Genomic DNA, 21,332 nt, shown 5'->3' on the forward strand with positions numbered 1-21,332 from the left:
TAGAATCTTAACATTGTAGATCAGTGATGTTTAGTCTAAATTCTAATGAACTGTTCTCATATTAACTCAAATGATATCTGCTGAGGCTGTTGATCAGTATCATGAAGGATTTCAGGAAACTTTACAGTGGAATGTTGTACTAAAACAAGCCTAACACAATACCGAAGTGCGAAATCATTTGGCACAACAACAGTGGAACAGCTAACATCTCTCTCCCTCTCTCTCAAAAATAAAATAAAAATAAAATAAAATAAAAAGACAGATGGCTTCTAACAGAATGCAAAAGTTGTTTGATTGGTGTCATCAGTCGATTCCTCATTCACCAACCAATAACATATGCACTACTATAATAACCCCTTAAAACCCAATATTCAAAATACTTTTCAGTTAAACAGTAGGTAACAAAAGAAAAAGAAAGTAGATGGCTGGAAAGATTGGGAGACAAATATTTATACACCTATTGTTTGAATTTCCACAGAACTAGTGAACAAACAAGAACATTTACCAGTGACACGCAACACAGAAACAAGGAACATGAAGCATAGCAGTTGCCAACAATATTGACTCTAATGTAGAAAAGAATAAAGGTATTTTGCCTTTATTTATTTGATTGTAAAGGATAATCTGATACACGGAGAATAGAAGGGAGACAAGATTGTAGGCAACAAAATACATATTGAAAAATAAGAATGTTTCTTTTCACAAGACCCCTTTCCATACAAAACTAAAATTATTTTTTCATTTTCATCACATGAAAATATAGATTTGTCTTTATACATAGCATCTCAGTTACTTTTGCCACAGTGTACTGCATGTCACATGACCATTAAACGTTCAATTCGTTACGCTTGTGGAATGATGTGTTCCCTCATTTTTCAGATGTCACAGTAATCTAGTTTTTTAAAACTAGATATTTAATAAATAACATTTGTCATTTTGATGCTGGAATTCATGCACCAGGTCTACAGAACAACCATGCCAATATATTATTTTAATAAATCAAAAGCCTTGCTTCTATTAACAAAACACACACGCTTTCACCTGATTTCACTGTGAATTGGGTGTTTTGCAAGGCTTCTAATATTGGTCATAATTTGACAAATATTAAGCAAGCCAGATTTAGGCAGTTGACACTTGAGAGGTAGTTCACCCAAAAATTATTTTCTCACCATCATGTCGTTCCAAACCTGTATGACATTCTTGCTTCTGTGGAACACAAAAGAATATATTTTGAAAATGTTTAAGTGTTTTTATCCATACAATTAAAGCTAAAATAGTTTTGGACCCCACTGACTTTCATTATATGGATAAAAACAGTCTTCAGCAGAAGAGAGTTATACATGTTGTAAATAAAACTATGGGTGAACTATCCCTCTAAACAAAAGCTGAGGTGGTGGATTTCACTCATCCATCTGGTATCTGACCAACCCCGTTAGCATTTCACAGTAGCACACATGGAAGCTCAATACAGGGGTTCAGAGGTTAAACAGTCAGATGACCTTGTCCTGTCAACACCTCCATTGACATGAACCACAAAGTTGTTGAAACTAAGTTGCAATTACTTACTATTGTAAGCCATTTCAACTTTACAGTCATTTCCCATTTTGATTTTATAGACCAATTGTAAAACATGTGTGCGCCACATTTAATACTGGACACCTTACAGACTAAAGGGAACCATGTATGGACAACGACACCACAGTGACCATGCAAAAAACTATATATAAACACTCAACAAACACCGTTACAATCATCACCACCACACATGCATACACCCAAAACCACCTCTTCATCTCTCTCTCTGCTCAGTAAAAATATAGACTATTTTATGCTCTTAATGTATCTGTGAACAAGAGCAGAGATCTGATGTACACTAATCCTCTCATGTTTAAAGGGTCATTGAGGAAAATTGAATTAGTTACGGTACAGTGTAAAGCATTTCTTGCATAAACAGGAAATTATGCCACTGATATGAATATAACATAGGATATGGCATACTGAGAGTACAAGTCGATTAAAAAAAACTTTAAAACCCCTTAAGCGTTAGAATTAAACCTACTGACACATCGACAAGAACAAGACGCAAGATGCCGTTATAGTTAAAACGATACTGACGCAACGATGAGGTGAATGAACTACAGTACATTTATATACTCATGAGACTGCAACAGAACAAATCCAATCCAGTGTACTGAGATCAGTGTCTGGCTTCACATTCAAAATCAGCCTGAGAGAGAGCGAGAGAAAGAGGCAAAGATAAAACTAGACAAGAGATCCGCTCATGAGCACAAACTACACAGGTGTTCCCTCTCTCAGGAAGATGAATCTGCATGGATTTCTGAGCGTTTCACAGCCTTGCATAGTATCTCTGATTGCGGGGGACTCTGATGACAGACAGACAGACACACACACACACACGGATAAGTAAATCGAGGCTGTCGAGGTGGATGCGGCTATTTGAAGGCTGACTTCAGCTCTTTGAAAGCGGCTTGTCTTTGTTTCCTCTCTTCCGCCTGACGCTTCTTCTCCTCCTGCTCATTACGGATTTCCGCCTCAAACCGGTTTGATTCGTTAATGGCCTGCACCTGTCACAGAGGAAAATATACATTTTAGGTGATCCTAAATTGAATTTTCTTATCAGTGGCATTCAATGCAACTCATCTAGACAGGAAATTAAAGTCATTTTTAAAACACAGAGCTATCATAGACTAAGGTAGGTTTAATAATATAAATTAATTTGATTTTTTTTTTTTTCTAAGGGGTGAAAATAAAAGTATTAAATGTCATGATTCTTTACTTTTGCCTCAAAGAATGATTTGGCTCCCTTCACTCCCTCAGTTGACACGTCAATCTCCGACAAACGTGCCAAGACGTGAAGTCCGCTGTCCTCTGCCAGCTCTCCTGCTGCTGCTTTTCTGAAGATAAGGAGAAACTAGAGGAAAGGATGGAGGTGATTAATGTGGGGAATGTTCGTCCCAGAAAATACTAGTTTCATGTGAAATACAGCTCTTCATAATGTACGTTTTGCTGTAAAATACGGCCAAATCTGCAACCAACTGTTTTGACACACAGGAGCATTTACCTCTCTGAAACTGAGTTTGCCATCCAAGTCTTCGTCTACTTCTTTGATCATGTTCTTTAGGCCCAGGTGAGTCTGAGGTGCTCCGAGTTTCTCCATCATCAGCTTCAGCTCCATCAGATCGATGTAGTTATCCTTCTCTGAATCATACCTGCGCACACACAAGAAACAAAGTTATTGAAGCAGAAATATCATGGAAAATAAAACATTTTATGCAGCATGTTTCTGAAAGGATCTGCCCATTTCATCACTGGTGATATTGCTACAATGCCTCTAATGATCAATAGAGGGCAGTGCTGAAGAATAACAGGCCCCTAGCTTAGAAGGAAAACCTTGGTTGTGTCCGTAATTGCCTCCTATACCTTCCTATGATGGCACAGTCATTTGTAGTGGTGTCGAAACCATAGTGGACATTATTGAGTGCACTCATTAAATCCTGTAATGCACCACATGACGAGTGTACAACTGAAGTAAACTGAACAGCTAGAGAATACCCATAATGCACTGAGGGCATAAATGAATTCCCGTCTTGCCAGAAGATGGCGCCCACAGCTGAATTATCCATCCATCCATTTTCCAAACCACTGGTAATGTACAACGTAATATTATACAGGTATAAATTCCTTTGTAATTGATTATTAAATTGAAAGCTCACCAACATATCATCTCAAAATGCTTATACAAAATGTCAAGAAAATCAATTCAATTCTCAAAAAATAGTGTAAATTGTTGTGTAGATCTCAGTCAGATTTAATTTTATGTGAATGAAACGAGTCTGTGAGAGATTACAGTCAGTCTGTTCAAAATATATTTTTTTATGACATTAATGTAGTGGTGGTGGTTGAATGACCTACACCAGTGGTTCTTTTTTACTCCAAGGCCTGCTTTTTCTAAAACAATATTCTAATATCCGAGCGGATATGGACCTCTGCTATGTTTCTGGATGTCCGTGTAATGTTGTACATCTTTATTTCTTCTAGTGGGTTTTATTACGTTAATACAACTAAAATTAACTCATTTTAAAACCATTGGAAGTTTACTTAGGCCCCTCGGTGGGCTACGACCCCCTGGTTGAGAATCACCGATCTACACCAAGGTAGACTATACATCAGGGGCCAGTTGCATAAACATAGCCATTATGTTAAAACTGTGTCTTAAGAACTAGTATGACCAACTAGCAGTTAGTTAGGACAAATCTCACATTTTGCTATCACATTAGACCAATCTACGTTTTTATGTATCTGAAGTTATGAACATTCTTAATCACTAACTTGATGACTAACCTGTAAAATTGATGTCTAACTTGTAAGACTAGTCTTAGCAGTTTATGCAACTGGCCCTAGTACAACCAGTCTTGTTTTCACTTATGTACAATTAGATATGGCGTCTGCCCTGAGTAATATACATTACGCGCGGAATTTTACAGGAAATAATTAAAGCTGACCTGCCAGCATCAATATCATCAGTCAGAGCAGAAGTGTTTATTAACAGTCACACATTTATTAAACCTGCTGCTGAGATCATCTTAATGTCTCCGCTGCATTTTTAATAAATACCTTATGAGCTGTTGGTAATTTATTGAGTTAATAGCGATCCAAGACACCAGTGTGTACATTTGGCAGCATTCAATGTAAACTTTAAACAAAATCTGCAGACTAAACATAGGCTAAACATCAAGTCATTTCTCGTTGATCTTAAATCTCTCTCACGGACAAACACACTTCCTGTGGTACAGCAGAGATGTCATCGCTTATGGCTTATAAAACAAGAGACGTTTATATCTGCCTCCTCTTCTTTTCTATCTATAACGAGAAGGAGAGCTGAACGTATCCACAGTTACACATTTTCAGGTGCAAAGGTCAGAAAATTGTATGTTGGTGGGTGAGTGGTTGTGTAGCAATGTGTGTTAGTGAGGATGGACTAGTCACTCACAATCATTACGTACGAGACCACTTCCTCCACACGTCCACAAGCAGAAACACGCATATTGCACAAAGATGAGGTTTTACGTTTCCATGGCAACAGGGCCATTTTATTAAAAGTAGAGGCCAATGTATTTTTTGGATGAGGCTCTTATCAACTATTTGAAAAATCTTCTTCCTTTGATTCTCACTTCCTTGTCATTTTGTTCTTCCTTCTTCCCTGAAAGATACACCCGATAGTGTCCTAAGATTACTTTACAATGTCTTTTGGACATCTATATTTTGGACAAAAATAAAACATAAAATAAAATGAAATAAGATATATTTAAATAAATTAAAAGATATTAAATTTAAATGAGATATTAAAATAAAATAAATATTCTGACCCATTCCTATTTCCTACTGGATTCTGGTGATGAGTTTATCGCCCTCATTACCTCCTAGGCAATCCCAGCATGCACCCTGCTCATGAATATGGAGTGTGTCCATCTGCCTCTAAGACATGGCTATTGTATTCCTGTCTACCGACACGAGACACCCTGCTGATGCCAAGTCTCTCTCACACACACAAACTGTAATAACTCCTCATTAACCCTGTATCACAGACTAACTGACATATTCCTATCAGTAATTCAAAGGCCAAAAGAGTCTGTTCATGTTCAGGGGCACAAAATCTCTCAAATTAACTCTTCATGCTGTGGTATCTGACACGTTGGGCTAACCTTGATCACAGGGCTCTGGAAAATGCTGTTTGATGAGGGATTGCTGTTGTGGAGCATCTGAGCCATTGTGAAGGACTCGTGTTTCTCTGTGGACGCTGCTATCGTGGGTTTGGGTAAGGATTACAGTACAGCAGCAGTTAAACACTAATGTGATTTCAAGGCAAGCAAGATTGAGTTGGTGGTTTATTTTTAAAAGGCAAAATCAGATCACTTCGGAAACCGGGCAACCAGTGTCCATAGTGGTTTTAAATCAATAATGTACGTCCGCATACTGTTAGTCTGTTTAACAAAAGAAAGGTCAAGCATGCCCAGTGCGATTAAAGGTCAGCTGTAATTTAAATCCGCCATGTTTAATTATGCAGTCAAACCTCAATGCCTGAAATCACATACGCTTACTTTTGAAAACCTCGTCATGCTCTTCAATGACCCAGATTTGCCAAAGATTACTGCCAAGCTTCGATTTTCAGTGTTCTTTTTATTTTATTGTCATCAGTCAAGTTGAATCACTGTGTTAAATAACGTCACTTCCTCTGTCACGCTCAACGGGTGTTTTTACCCTGACCATGGGCAATTTTATGATCTTGTTTTACCCCAATCCCGATTTACATAGAAACTTACATAGCCTGCCAGTAAGTTTCAGAATTTACAAAACTCTCATTGCAAAACCATGCTAATCAATATGGCACACTTCCAGCAGACTTGGTTCCAACACTAATATACACAAACGTTCAAAAGATTAAGAATTCATTAAGAATTTTTTTTTTAAATGAATAGGTGTATTCAGCAAGTATGCATTGAATTGATCATTAGTGACAGTGAATACATTTTTAATATTACAAAAGTTTTCAAATAAATGTATTGGTCAATTAATCACCCTTATTGAGCATAAAAGACTACTTTTTTTCTTTCTTTTTTTTACATTTTATCAACACCAAACTTCTCTATATCATTATTAAACTATTATTTCCTATTTGCTTTCTCCATTTACACATTTAAAAAATAAAAAAAGTCTTAAGCCTTGAACCAAAGCAATAAGCTCTGAAATAAATCACATAATTATTTGATTACAAGTGTTCCATGAACAGTTTGGGGTTATGAAAAGGTTACAAAACAAAAATGAAAACTTCTGCTCTTGGTGTAGCTTAGTTTGTGTAAGATCAAGTGGTAAAAAAATATCTGACACCATCTACTCTAACCATGTGTATTGAGGCACGTCACAGGCCATTTACAGCTCCAAAGTGTTAAAAACCCACCAAAAACAAAACAGTAACAGTTCAGCTGGTTTCACAAATCTGGGACAAAATGCAGCTTTTACCATCTATATGGACATGTTAAGCAGATGCTGCCCAAGTGCCGAAATAAATAAATTTCCCCCTTTTCGTCACTAAGTGCAACTTGAGGAAGATCAACATTTTTGCCCAAATAAGTCTTTAACTTGAATACCTCACACTACAGATGATTGAGGAAGCAAATGCAATCAGCACTTCCTTATAATAACCATTAGAGAGATGGAGTTAAAGCCATGATCATATTCAGACTTCTTCCTTGGCAAAAAGGTTTGTCTCATTTGACTGGCTTTGCTGATAGCTGCATTTGAACCCTGAGTGAATTCACATGCTGTTGTTGGAAAGAAATCAAGTTTGATGAGTAATTATAAAGAAAGTCAAGAGAAGGAACACAAAAGCTAGCATGTAGCTACATTAGTGCTCTTGGTTTGTGCTCTATGAAGAACTCTTGAAACACTTCTTCATGCAAGCCTAAACTTGAATGAAAGCTAAGGAATTTTTTTTTTCTTGCTCTTTAAAAAGGTAAATGTTTAAACATGCAACATTTTTCCTGTGGAGTCTCGGTGTTGGAGTTGAGCACAGGGACTTCAGCAAATGTGGGTTTAGCTCGGGTACTGCTGACTGCTCCTGAAGATGGACACAAATGTGCTGAATGTATCCTGCATATTTGACATGACACATTGTAGAAAAGCAACAACTTAGTCATAAACCAAGTGAGAGAGAATGAGGAACAGGAAATGCATGAATAGTCTTGTGAGAGCTTCAATCTGTTATTTCAGCACTGACCCCAGAAAAACTTAAAGGCTGCACTTCCAAATTCCTTCTCAAAATTAATTTACAAAGGATTTGTTCAAAACCAACACATCAGTTGAGCCATCCAAAAGCAGACATCTGACTTAAAGACAATCATTTTGAAACAGGCAACTTAATGAACACTTAAACCAATGGCATTAGCATCAGTTCTTCAGATGGACAAGTCAAAGACTGTAAATATAACAAGACCATTCACTCAAATTACAATGAATGGGAGTAAGTGCAGCATGCAATAAATCTAAATAAAAGTAAAGTAATAAAATGTAAAGTCACTGGAACTATCTTTTAGAAACTCTGGTTCCCATAAAAACAGATTTGTCACCTGGGATTGCTATTTGAGCATCGGAAACAAATTATGGGACAGCTCAAATCAGATTTTGTTGCTGCTTCAAAATGTGTTATTTAAATGCAAGTTTGACAAGCTGATTCTAGTATTTATCCATTCAACTAGGCCTAGGTGTTTGTCTTGCATGATGCCCAAAATAGCTGCATGGAACCATTGCAAATATGGCCATAGAGTGCAATGACTTTCCCTGACTGGGACTTCGCTAAGCTCCGCCACCTTTGGTTACCGTTGCTCACTTTGAGACTTTACAGAATATAATTTACAGACTTCGCCAAATATTTTTTTCTGAAAAAAACTGAAAAAATGTAAATGATATTTTACTTCTTTTTTTTTTTAAGTCGACCATGCTTCTCGTCAGCTAACATTTAGTCGACTAATAGGGGGCAGCCCTATACATAGTGGTAAAAATTTTTTTGATTGATTTTATTATTCTTACAAATAATTTGAATCTGCCATAGTTTCTATCCACACTACAATCACCAGAACCAATTTGAATATTGAAAATTAATTTGACAGTTTAGTCTACAACAATAACTAAGATTTATTTATTTTATTTTTGGAGAAGGAAGGTATCCTTATTATATTATCACAATTTTTTTTTTACTGCTTTTTTATTTTTCTGTAAAATTAAATGTAAAGGTACTGCAAGACTTCCATAAGACAACAGCTTGTCTGATACTTGGCAATCAGCAATAGCTGTTAAGTTGGCATTGGTTAATAAAATTTTTAGTTTCATTTTCACCTATCAACATGGTAACATCTACACATCTTTGTATCTTTAAATACAAATACGTTTGTGTGTGCGTGTAATGATGCTGTGCTAAAACTCTGAAAGCTTGTGGTAGGACTGAATACAGCTGAGGTTAAAAGGGGCTGAATTTAGTAGTGAAAAACATTTTAGCGAAACTGTCAATGCTAACCCCTGTGTAAAACACCACCAGTAAAATTCATGCAGACTGTTACTTAAAACCAACCATTGGAGCTAAATGGATTGTGCATTGTGGACTTTGAAAGCAACTGTTTGTCAGAATGTGAGGCATGTAACAGGATTTGGGATTGAGCAATTGGCGAAATTTACTAAAATGCTGCCTGATGCTAGCCTTAATGCTCATGCCTGTCAGAACAGTCATGCTTTAATGCATGCCTATAGCTACTGCTGATTCAATTATGAACATGTCTGATTAAATTTGAGTAGAATGATGTCTTGGAGCTAAAAAGAGACTGCAGTATTCCAGGCTGCATCTTAAGGTGGTCTGAAGGACAGTAGCATTTTCTTGTATATCAGCATATCATGGACAAAACTTCATACTGCACTATGACGCACAAGGAGTGACCAACCAACTCTTTTCCATCCTCCCTCCCTTTTCTATCTCTCTTCCTACCAATCTTCTTAATCCCAGGTTGCCAAGCAACAGCTAATGGGAGAAGTCATGGGAAAACCCTCACAAACTCACAAACACACAATCAATTCAGAGCACATTCTTTATGATGGCCCAGCGTAACAGGCGTGATTCAATCAGGACCACACACACCTAAAAAGTTTGTTTGAGCATTTTACATCCACTTCACATCTGTGCAGCGTGTGTGATGACATCATTCACGCTCAATTTAATTTCTGGAGATGGGATGGGATGAGGGAACGGTTCGGAGAGAGACACAAAACAGCAAGCCTCAACATAAGAAAGAGAATGAAATCATGGTCAATTACATTAACAGATGCTTGGAGAATTTAAACTTCCCCTTATTATCAGGCATAAAACTTGATATGCAAATCTGAAATAAATAACCTACACAAAATCATTTCTAAAATAATGTAACCTATGAAAGGGAAGGTACAAACACTTTTGTTCTTATGCGAGACTTAACTGGCAAAGAATAGTCGAAACCACAGCAATTGTTCCCCTTTTTCTTGATTTATAAAAATTCAGCTAAATGCATTACTCAAAAAACTCAAACATAACTGTTAGAGAATACATCTCTGCTTTCAAAGCAGAAGCTGACAGCTTCCTGTTCATATTTCTCCAGAACATGGCCTTGCCACCACCATCCGATCCAATTAAATCAGTTTCCCCATGAATTAGCGGAGATCAATAGCATTCAAGGCTCTTCACACACTTGAGATTCTTGCACAAATGGTTGCTTTGAAACTTCTACAAATCAAGAATATTGCCAGTAAAATCTTTCAAATCATTTTCAGCTTCTCCACTTGAACCGGAGACTGTAAAATTTAATTATAAAATGAAGATGATCCAGGCTTCTCAATTCTGATATTCAATCCAGCTCGCAATATAAAGACGACATGCTAAAACCATGAAGGTTTACATTTTGTCAAGATGGATCATTATCCACCCACTCCATAGATAATAGTTACTGCAGTGCAGTACTGATTAACATACAGCAAAAAAAAAAATAAGAATAAGCTGAACCGAACCTGCTTGATGCACGAGAACAAACCTCATTGGTTCTTGTGGAGGCTCAAAAGTTCAGTGTAACACACAAGAATGAACCCTATTGATTCTCCAATGTCAAGTGAACATGCTTGAACTTCCGTTTATAATAGCTGATGTGTGCGTTGATGAATGTTTATGTGAATAAAACACTAAATTAAATTCAGCGTATAAAGCGATCGTGTCTCTTTGGACTAAACTGCTCAGTTCATGTGGATTAGTTGTACGATCTCTTTATGACCTTTTTGAAGCATCAAAGTGGTAGTTGCGTAGCTGTCAATGGAGGGACAGAAATCATTCAGATAAAAAAAAAAAGAAGAAAAAACATCTTCATTTGTGTTCTAAAGATGACTGAAAGTCTTATGGGTTTGAAACGACATGAGGGTGAGTAATTAAGGACAGGATTTGAATTTTTGGGTGAACTACTACCCCTTTAACTATTTCCGTAAACATAGGGTTGCCCCAACTTAAGATTTTTCTAGTCGACTAGTAGTCATTAATTTAAGCCATTAGTAGCCTAGTCGCACGTTTATGGTATTCATTTAATTATTTAAATTGGGTGATGGCATTGGAAAAAGTTTCAGGCCTTAGAAAGAATATTATAGGTAACATTGCTAATATTGTTCTACATTACAGAGAAATACTAAGGCAAAACAACGAGCCATTCAAATATTAATTAAGAGCTAAAGTGCTCACATAAAGCTTGCCACAGCGACACCGGCAAAAGTAATAATCATGAATGTATTGGGAAAAAACTGAAAGAAGACTGTCTGAATATTTTAATAATTTATTAGAGAGAAATGCACGTGAAGTTAAACATCATGCAGTGAGCGTGGTACTAATTTAGCTTCCACACTCCGCACGAACACTTGGATATGCACCTAGTAATAACGCACATTTATCTAGGTTAACATTAGAGCGAATGGCCATGTAAAGGGGCTAGCGTTATGCCTGGTACGGTGTATGATTTTGGGCTGTCCCAGACGAAAGATGATAAATCGTGGCAATTTCTGTGATCGTGTCTTCTCAGTGGTGGTCCTACAAGGTACAGTTAGAGAGGTTCGAAGACAGCCATTGTCAAACTACTGACCTCAAGCTACGTCTGCTAAATTGGCATGCCAAGTTGGCCTCTTTTCCCTAGCCATGACCACGTCCATTTTTTCCTATTTTGCTTCCTTCACTTTTTTTCAGCACACATAACCACAATTGCAAAAGTGCGATCTTGCTCTATTTGTTCAACACTAGCGCATGCTGATGACGTTTTATTCTTCTATACTAACTTCCATCATAGCCTACGATTCAATAGGTGTCATTATTGTACAGTGTGATTTGTAATGATCTTATAGGATTGCTGAAACGCATAATCTGTAACAGGCATTAGGCTATTTCTTAAGCGTTTCAATTATGTTTGAAATCGATGAATGATACGAGAACATCTGGATTTCCTGCCCGACATAATTACCACATGAGCCAGTCGTTTCAACGATATGTCACAGACTGTGTGATTCGCCAATTCCTGCAGAGCTTATTTCTGTGACTAACTAATTAATATTTTGCTGACTAAGCCTCTTCTTGTCAACTGTTTAGTTGACTATCAGGGGGAAGCCCTACCTAAAAGCATGTAAGCAAAGTATGTTTCTGTGACTGTACAAAGCTCATGAATATTTAATGAGGTAAGCACTGATGCAGTTTTTGTTTGCAGCAAGGCACTGCATTTTCCACCACTGTAGCTGATGATCGCAGGCAACACTAACCTTGATCTGTCGGGATTATAGACCAGGTGACTAACCATTAGTCCTTAAGCAGAATCCTTCACGGATCAGCCAATAGCCACACAATCTCAGAGGTTATTTATAGTGGGCGAAGAGTGCAAAGCATGAACATAAAACATCACAAACCGAAAGAACAGGGAGGAATGGCCAGGTGGGACAAGAACTAGAAAAGGAGAACTTCCTGATGATGTGCTGAGGTTACATATGGCCTTTCTGAAAACATAACAGCTAATCTAATGCACTTCCTGCTGCCCAAATGAGTCATTATGAGTCATTGTGATGACTGTGTAAAAGCCAAATAATGGTGTGCGTCTAAATAAACCTCACACCTACACAATTACAGGCAACTCTTGAAGAAAAGACACCCCTTGCTTCTGTCTTTTATACAACATATTGCCGTTAAATTGTTAAATTGAATGAAGCAAACCAATAGGGGAAGCTAATTAAAAGTTTTAGAGACTCCAATTCAAGACTTGTGCATGGTTTGAGTGATCGCTTGCTATCCGTCTTAAATATATGAAGTGACCAAGTGTAAATACCCCCCCTTTAATATCTTATTTGCTGAGACAGCGTGCATTGATTGGCTTCCTTTGTCTTCCTTAACTTTGTCTTATCCTCTTAGGTCACTGTGTCAGTTGGATTTGGCAGCATGCAGAAGATTTTGTGGATAAATTCCTTGGCTGTATTTAGTTTTAATGCATCTCTATCATAGAAGCACAACAACATCCTGCTATCCAAACTGAACAACTGCACTAAGGTTTTTTTTTTTTCCTATTAAACACAGGATATTCAGAGATGAGGAAATGGGTGATTTAGAGAATAATCACATCATTCTGTTCTCTGCAGGGAGAAAGGCATAACCATTTAAGGACTTGGCAAATATATGAGCTTGAGAGTGAATTGTTCATTGCATTCTGCTATAATACATTATGCATGACTACAATGAGTTTATGATGGCCGCCAATGAGAAACAAGCTATATTTTTTCTACTGGCAACTCTTTCCTACACCTCTGTGCCCTGCAGATATGTTATGGCTTACGTCTAAACATTCCTAAATGTTCAGATGATGTTATCTTTTCTAGGAAATATGGCCTGGAGAAAAGTGTACAATGAAAAAGAGGCCAGGCAGAAAGAGGAAAAGCACAGAGTTATCTTCTGCTTCCTTCATTACTGGAGGCGACTCCGCAGGAACACGCCTCATCAGGCTAAAGCTTCTCGCTCATATGTAGGCACAGCATGGGGCCTGCACACATAATCTCTCAGCCAATTAGGGCAACCTGCCATTCACATGATCAGAGACAGTATTACCAATGAGCGGGGGAATAAGAAGGGTTGGAGTTCATCTGTTCGAAGTATCTTAGATAGCTGTCCCTTAAAATGTCACACAACTGCATGCAGAAGTGGAATAGATTTCCATTTACTGGTAAAAATCAATCGTTTTAAATACTACAAGTAAATTTTGGCATTACAACATTATAATCGACAGTATGAAAAATTAATATTCATATTGAGATTTTTGTTGTTTATTGGTGTTTTTAAAGATTAGATGTAAAAAAGGGGAAATGTGCATGTACATTAAATATTAAATATTAGTCAAAGAGGGTATGCACTGATGTCACTTTCCTGCTGGCACGTGCCCCCTCAGCTAGTGAGTGCCAAAGCATCCTGCAACATGATTGGCATGTAAGGGGAAACAGCAAAAGTGGGAGTACATTGTAGTATTGTAGACATAAATTGATGGCTTTCTGTAAAGCTGCTTGGAAACAATGTGTATTGTGAAGCACTATATAAAATAAATTTGAGTTGACTGACCCTTTGGTTGTACTTCAAGACTAGATTTTTTGGCAAAATTAAAGTGACGAGGAAATCATGGTCATTTCAATTCTGGTCGTTTCAATATATTTTGTTTAAGCTTGTATTACTCATCATAATGGATGTTTTTTTTTAATAAATGCTGACAAAAACTAGTTAAGCAGAATATAAGATGAGTTGTCAATAGAATATATAATAAGTGTATTATTTTACCCCCAAATTCAACATATAATTCAAATTCAAAATTATATATATATATATATATATATATATATATATATATATATGACATTTCCCAATATGGTAATGTTATTAAATTATTAGTTTTAAAAAGGTTAAATGAAAGAAAGTAATGAACGGGGAAATGAGCATGAAAAATTAATTATCCAATATTAGCAGATATAGGCCTATATTTAATACAAACTAATGCTGAAAAATGAAAGCAGCCAATAACCTGTATGGTACTGATATATTGTGCATCCCTAGTAAATATATCAATTTTAGTCAGATGGGAGTTTGATTGCTGTATCTGATGTAAACAAAAAAAAAAAAATTCTTGGTGAGGTGAAAATACACAGAAACTTCAAAAGACATGTTCAGACATGAATGAATTCCTCTTGTGAATAATCCTCAATGCTAAACTTGCATCTGCTCAAAATCAATCTTAAGACAGGGTTATGTTCTTTTATGAACTTTGTAGATGTTGCCACCTAAAGAGCAACAACCACAGAGGTTTCAGGTTCAATTCCTTGTCCTTTAAACAAAGCAGGTGCATTCCGACAGCTCCTCCAAATATTGTAGTATACTTAGCTAACCGTGAACAATACATGCATTTGTACGCATTATTATCAATTACCACAGATATGTAAACATCTGGGCTAGTCCCTGTTTTTTATTCTGATAAAAATAGAAAATATGCAAATCACTACTTATAACAACCATACCATGAAAGATAAATGACCTACGCACAGTTTTAACAGTTTCACATAAAGATTCCCTACAAAAACCACCCAGAAATGATGGGTTTGAATGCTGGTCCTGAACCAAAAGTTTTGAATCCCTCTGAAAAGTGGCCTGAGGGCAAGGCAAAGCCTGCATTCCTCTTATCAGCTGGACTCTGGCCAGTCTGTGGCTGTTACGCAGTTTTCTTTCTCTCTCCCTGTGTTTTTTCTGCCTCCCTCTGCACAAAAGCAGTTAGAAAGTAACATTCACAGCAACTGAAGCTTTTGAGCATTTATTGAGTACTGAATGTGCCTACAGTATGTAATGCAAACCTAAGAACATCAGTATTAGTTTGGAAGGTCATAGTTATGAGATAATCAATCAATGAGTTCTTATGACTGCATACAGGCACATAAAGCGTTCACAACCTGTCTCCTCTCTGGCCATGTCTAAATCCATGTTTCGTTATCTATATTCAGGGCTTCAGGCAACAGCACAAACATCTATTATATAGCTGGAAAGTAATAAATCAACTGAAGAGGTTCACAATCCTTCTGTTGCCATAAACCTGTATGAAGCTAAACGACATGGAGAAGCACCTAAATGGCATGTTTACAAACCCCTTATCACAAAGATTCTTAAATTCTTACCATGAAAATCCCTAGCTAATGTTTAACCTGTGAAGTAACCAGAGGCTTTGTTTCCACTGTAACAAAGGGAGCCATGCACACTTCACACTCTCCTAAAGACACCTGTCTCATTCAGCCCATATAAAGCCAAGGGCTACACCATCAAAGAAACCGAATGAAACTAGTGCTATATCTCACCCTGGGCGAGGTCTTGTAAAGTGAACTCAGCGTTTGGCTGCACAAAGAACTCGTTTACAGACACAATAGAAAAGGTGATACTCTGAAACAAGTCTATATACAATTATTTAGCAGAAGAAAAAGCTCCAGCAAGCCTTTATCTACTTTTGTAACACCCATGTGGTTATCTAGAGGTAATGAAACCATTGCGATAGAGTGGCATCACATCTATTTTGCAACTAGATTAACCAGTTGAACATTCATAATTAATTATGACTGTTCAACTGTTTAATCTGCATTAGAGAAAAATGTATTATGTCTGTTCAACTAGATTAAAAAGAATTTTGGTCATCATTTACTCACCCTCATGTTATTCCAAACCTGTAAGACTTTCTTTCTTCTGCAGGACACAAAAGATTATATTTTGAAAAGGTTTCAGTTGTTATTGTCCATGGGGTCCAATGTTGTTTTGGACAATGTTGACTTTCATTGTGTGGACAAAAAAAAATAAAAAATACTGAGACACTTTTCAAAATATCTTCTTTTGTGTTCCATAGAGGAAAGTCATACAGGTTTGGAATGACATGAAGGAGAGTAAATGACAATTTCCATTTTTGGCTGAAGTATCCGAATCAAATTCAAAATATGAATAAATACTATAATAGTATATAAATTATACAAAAAAAAATGTAAAAAATAAATGAAATTCATTTGTGACATTACGAAAAATGCTACACAAGCCAACTCATCTAGATGCAAAGGGCTCCTCACACAGATTTGGGCGGCCTGTCTTGGCTAATTTACAACAATGGTAGCTTTGTTTGATAGCAGAAATGGGGAGAGGAACCCATCACTTCCTCAGTGCACTAGTTTCTCATCCAGCCCCCTTTCTCACATCGCTGAGGCCTGTGTGAAACCGACCCTGCAGTCACCGCTTCGGACTGACCACTACACCACAGAGAGCACAGGGGACACATTCCTGGAGCGACTCTCACGAAGATTCGGCTTCCCGTAGCTGCCTCTAGTTCCCAACATTCAGCTCAGAGGAGTTTCTTTTGTTTCTGTCAGTGAAATTAGCCTGACATGAAAGGCCCTGTGCCAACCCCGTATGCAGCAGACAGCATTTACAAAAGCTCTGACAACAGTTGCAAGTCGAACGTGGGGAAAATTCCTAAACTGCCTTCATTCATTAACCATACAGGAAGAGAGTAGTCTCACTAAGAATCCGGCCAAGGTGGCTACAGAATTGTGTCATACTGGGCAGTCTAGACTGCACGGCATGGATTTTGGTTAGAGACACAATGAAACCTGACCATGACCTAAGGGACTTTCTCAACCCATGGTTCAAAGTCCTAGATATATCTATGTGTGAAAGCATGTGCAATAAATGATACAGACTTGGGCGGGGCTGAGGTTATGGTCCTTTCTTAGATGTGTGAAAGAGTTTCAGCCAAAACATTTGCTGCAGAATGGAGTAAACAGAGTGACAAAAGTAGCATAGATTAAAAAAAACTAGACAGCTTGTTCCTGTTTAAACATTCAGTTTAGGTTTAATGGGACAGAAATATGAGTAAAGACCTTATTAAAAGCATACTAAATAAATAATGTTGAAATGTGAACTTTCATTTTAAAATAATACCTAAAACTAAACCAGAGGAAAAATTGTCACCATGTTTCTTTTAGGTCATTTAGGGTAAATTAATTGGACAATTGGACAAATGAATGGATGGATAGACAATTAATTTAAGATAGATAGATAGATAGATAGATAGATAGATAGATAGATAGATAGATAGATAGATAGATAGATGCTGCAGCAACACTGCAGGTGACAGTTGGTATGAGTAACTTACTCTTTGAACATCTTCTCCATGTCTTTGATCTGCTTCCTCGAGAACTCCTTGAACTCGGTGTAGGGGTTGAACACCTTCATGCTGGGCTGCTGGTGTCCACCGACGCCCTCGTTCAGCTCCCCGCGCCGTTGCAGTTTGGCTCCCAGCTCTGAATCCGCGCTGGCCGTGGCCGGTTTCTCGTGAGCTCCGTTTTCATGAGACCCTTCCAAAGCCACCGCGTCGTGGTCGCCGTCCTCGATCTGCAGCCGACGGTTCAGCTTCGATGACAGCTCGTCCGTTGCCATTTCGTCTTATTCTGAAATCTAACTATCTACGGGGAAATACAGTGGGATAAAATGCTGCAAAGCGCGCAGTCCATATAAAGGTTCAGTGGGTTAAATCCAAATTCAGATTGGCATTTGGTTAAATACGCTTTAAAATGCAAATCATTCGACTTATAACTGTGTGAAGGGATACGCGTCTGTAAACCCACTGATTCAAACGGACAGCGCTCGTGCGTATGATGACGCCTCGGTGATCGCTGACGGTTAAATAAGCTCGTGCGTATGCAGTAAGATGGACACAAACCCGCTTCTTTACGCCACGCCTTTTAAAGAGACTCACCGGACACGAAAGACCACTTACAACACTCTTATCGATACCTTTTGATATTACACAATATAATCTCTCCTATGTGTTTTTAGTTTCAGGTTGTTTTAGCCTATTATAGTTATTTGAGATGACGTCGTTTATTTGTCATTAATTTATTCATGACGATATATTTGAGCGAACCAACTTCTTTTGTCGACCAATGCCAAAGATAGACATTTTATAGACCAAGAATTCATAAATTTTATAGACCAACACCAACCTTAATTTATTATTTGATTTATTTATTTATTTTACTTTTTTATACCAACAAGTGGTTTAAACAAGGTAATGCTAAATATGGATTACTAAGGATGATACGTATCTATCTCTTCTCAGTAGACCCACACGGAAGTTATGCCTGCAAAAAGATTTCCGCTGAATTTCCACAAAAAACTTGTCATTCAAGTTCTAATTCTTCACATTTTGCATGTACACATATTATTTAATTTATTATTTTTTAACATTAAATTCATGTTTTTGCTAATCTGACTATGTTCTCAATAAATAGGCTAGCCTACTCCTAGCACTGTATATTACATTTTACTATGTTTAAATCCATTCCACATTATTCATCAGATATTTCTGAATCAGTTCTGAAAAAAAAAAACAGCAGATAAGGGAAGTGAGAAAAACATTCATGTATAAAAGATAAACATTACATTGTTTATTTCAAAAAAGCAGGAAATTGTGTTTATGTGGGTATGTATGTGTTGCCAGTTTAGTATGTGAGATATCAGCATTAGATCTGAAGGCATCAGCTGAGTGACTAAAGGCTGATTCATGAAACAGGAAGTCACACACACACACACACACACACACACACACACACACACACACACACACACACACACACACACACACACACTTATGCACACATAGGCCTACTCTATCTGAGACATCCCCTCTGGTTATAGAGGAGGGGCTGCTACCTGCGTTCTTTCCTAATATGGAGAAAGACAGAATGAAACGTAGGATTTCACCACAGAGAAAGAAGTGTTTAGACCATCACACCTCTCTGAGGAGCTAAATGTGATTTGGCATGCTGTTATTCCAACACAAAGTGAAAATCTTTCCTTTGTGTAGTGAATGGTGAAAAACCAGTCTTCATTAAAAGGGCCAGTACTCATGGTTCCAGATGTCTGCTTTATAAACACACACATTTCCCCCAGATTCAGATACATTATGAGAAGCATAAATCACTGGGGACTTCGTTTACTACTCACTGGGAAGGCCTTTTGCCTGAAGGAAATGTGAACTGTAATCCTTTCTGTACTCTTGTGGGATATGGGTCCGACAAAATAAGCAAGGGAGTAAAACACACACAAAAAGGAATCTCCCCTTGTCTCTTTCTGTCATCCATCTTATTCAGCCCCTCTTTGTGTTTTTAAGTATCTCTTTTTTGTTGTTTTTTTGTCTCTGACCAATGTGTATGAATGAATAAAAATGTAATAAAAGAAGATAAAATAAAAGAAGATTAATAAGAAGTGAAATTACTTGGCAGTAATGCAAATCTCAAATCCTTTAGCTGCCTAAAATCCAAAAACGTAACGTTCGCTAGTTTAGGTCATGGTAATTTGTTTGAGTAAAATGTAATTTGAGTGTTGACTCATGAAAGTGACATCATTTCTGACAATGACCTAGAAAAACAAGGTATCACAATTTAGCTAAGCTGCTGTGTTGGTGTGTGTGTGTGTGTGTGTGTGTGTGTGTGTGTGTGTGTGTGTGTGTGTGTGTGTGTGTGTGTGTGTGTGTGTGTGTGTGTGTGTGTGTGTGTGTGTGTGTGTGTGTGTGTGTGTGTGTGTGTGTGTGTGTGTGTGTGTGTGTTTATGTGTGTATTATACAGATTGCACAGCTCTCAGCTATGTAGCGCTATAGCAGTAATTGAGCATCATGCTAGTGCAAGCTGTTTGAATCTGGTCTTTGAATGGTTGCCCAATCTCATAACAGTGCATTTTCTTTGTGTGAGAATAGAAACAGGAAGCCATGCAGAAAAAGGGAGGTTAACTTTTGGATGAAAAGGGAAATAGGCAAATATCCAACATAAATATGCATTGTTATAAAATTATGTTTGACTAAAGTAGCAGATTATCTCAAATATCTACGCCAGAAAATATGTATTTTTAATTTACTACCTAAATCTTACATACAGAACTTTTGTCTGCTTTCCAAAATGCAAAATGTATCAGACTGCAATTCAAGGCACAACGTAAAGAAATGTTGCATTCTAAACATTGCCACACAGGGCACTAGCTGTCTGTCAACAGAAAGTTGTGAAAGAATGGTTGGGAGGGAGCATGAAGAATCATTTTCACACATGAATTGGCACCTCTGAGTCCAGTCCTTAAATTCACTGAAAGTCTTTGGGATGTGCTGGAGGAGACTTTACAGAGTGCCTGACTCTTGCATTGTCAAAACAAGATCTTGAACAAAAATTGATGCACCTCTTGATTGAAATAACATCACAACATTTATTTCTTTACTCTGTAAAGTCTCCTCCAGCAGATCCCAAAGACTTTCAATGAATTCAAGGTCTGGACTTAGAGGTGCCAATTCATGTGTGAAAATGATTCTTCATGCTCCCTCCCAACCATTCTTTCACAATTTGAGCCTGATTCATCTTGACATTGTCATCCTGGAATATGGCACGTCTTCCTACATAGTTGTTTAAGAATCAATTAGGGTTAGAAAAACTGTTGCCAAACTTATAACATGCTAGAAACATAATAATCACTGCAATAATGATCCAATCAAAGCATTTGCCTATTTAAATTCAAACAGCAACTTTTTTTTGGCCGCACAAGTGAAGCGGCTTCTCGAAATTAGAAAAAATGTAGGGAAGGACTTGATTGTGTCCGTCAGGAATTGATTGTATCATTGGATCGTTGTTGTTTGCTAATCGCT

The 21,332-nt window shown here is 37.4% G+C and overlaps 1 protein-coding gene across 1 annotated transcript; it reads right to left on the reverse strand.

The window, feature by feature from the left end:
* Positions 1 to 434: 434 nt before the first annotated feature.
* efhd2 (EF-hand domain family, member D2) lies at positions 435 to 18,364 on the reverse strand. Its single transcript, XM_081348192.1, has 4 exons — positions 17,802 to 18,364; positions 3,083 to 3,230; positions 2,798 to 2,932; positions 435 to 2,585 (listed from the first exon to the last, which is right to left on the reverse strand). Exons 1-4 carry the CDS (start codon positions 18,083 to 18,085, stop codon positions 2,454 to 2,456), a joined length of 699 nt encoding a protein of 232 aa, XP_081204318.1. The 5' UTR covers positions 18,086 to 18,364; the 3' UTR covers positions 435 to 2,453.
* Between the last annotated feature and the right edge of the window lie 2,968 nt (positions 18,365 to 21,332).

This window comes from Scardinius erythrophthalmus, assembly GCF_964197995.2.
Source record: "Scardinius erythrophthalmus genome assembly, chromosome: 20".
Lineage (NCBI taxonomy): Eukaryota > Metazoa > Chordata > Actinopteri > Cypriniformes > Leuciscidae > Scardinius > Scardinius erythrophthalmus.

What these genes read in the sequence shown, in the direction of transcription:
- efhd2 (XM_081348192.1), bottom strand. Translation starts at nt 18,085, where the DNA reads ATGGCAACGGACGAGCTGTCATCGAAGCTGAACCGTCGGCTGCAGATC. An exon ending in GCAAACTCAGTTTCAGAGAG is followed by an intron (nt 2,933 to 3,082) that starts GTAAATGCTCCT and finishes CCTTTCCTCTAG; the next exon opens with TTTCTCCTTATCTTCAGAAA. An exon ending in AATCATTCTTTGAGGCAAAA is followed by an intron (nt 2,586 to 2,797) that starts GTAAAGAATCAT and finishes CCTCTGTGACAG; the next exon opens with GTGCAGGCCATTAACGAATC.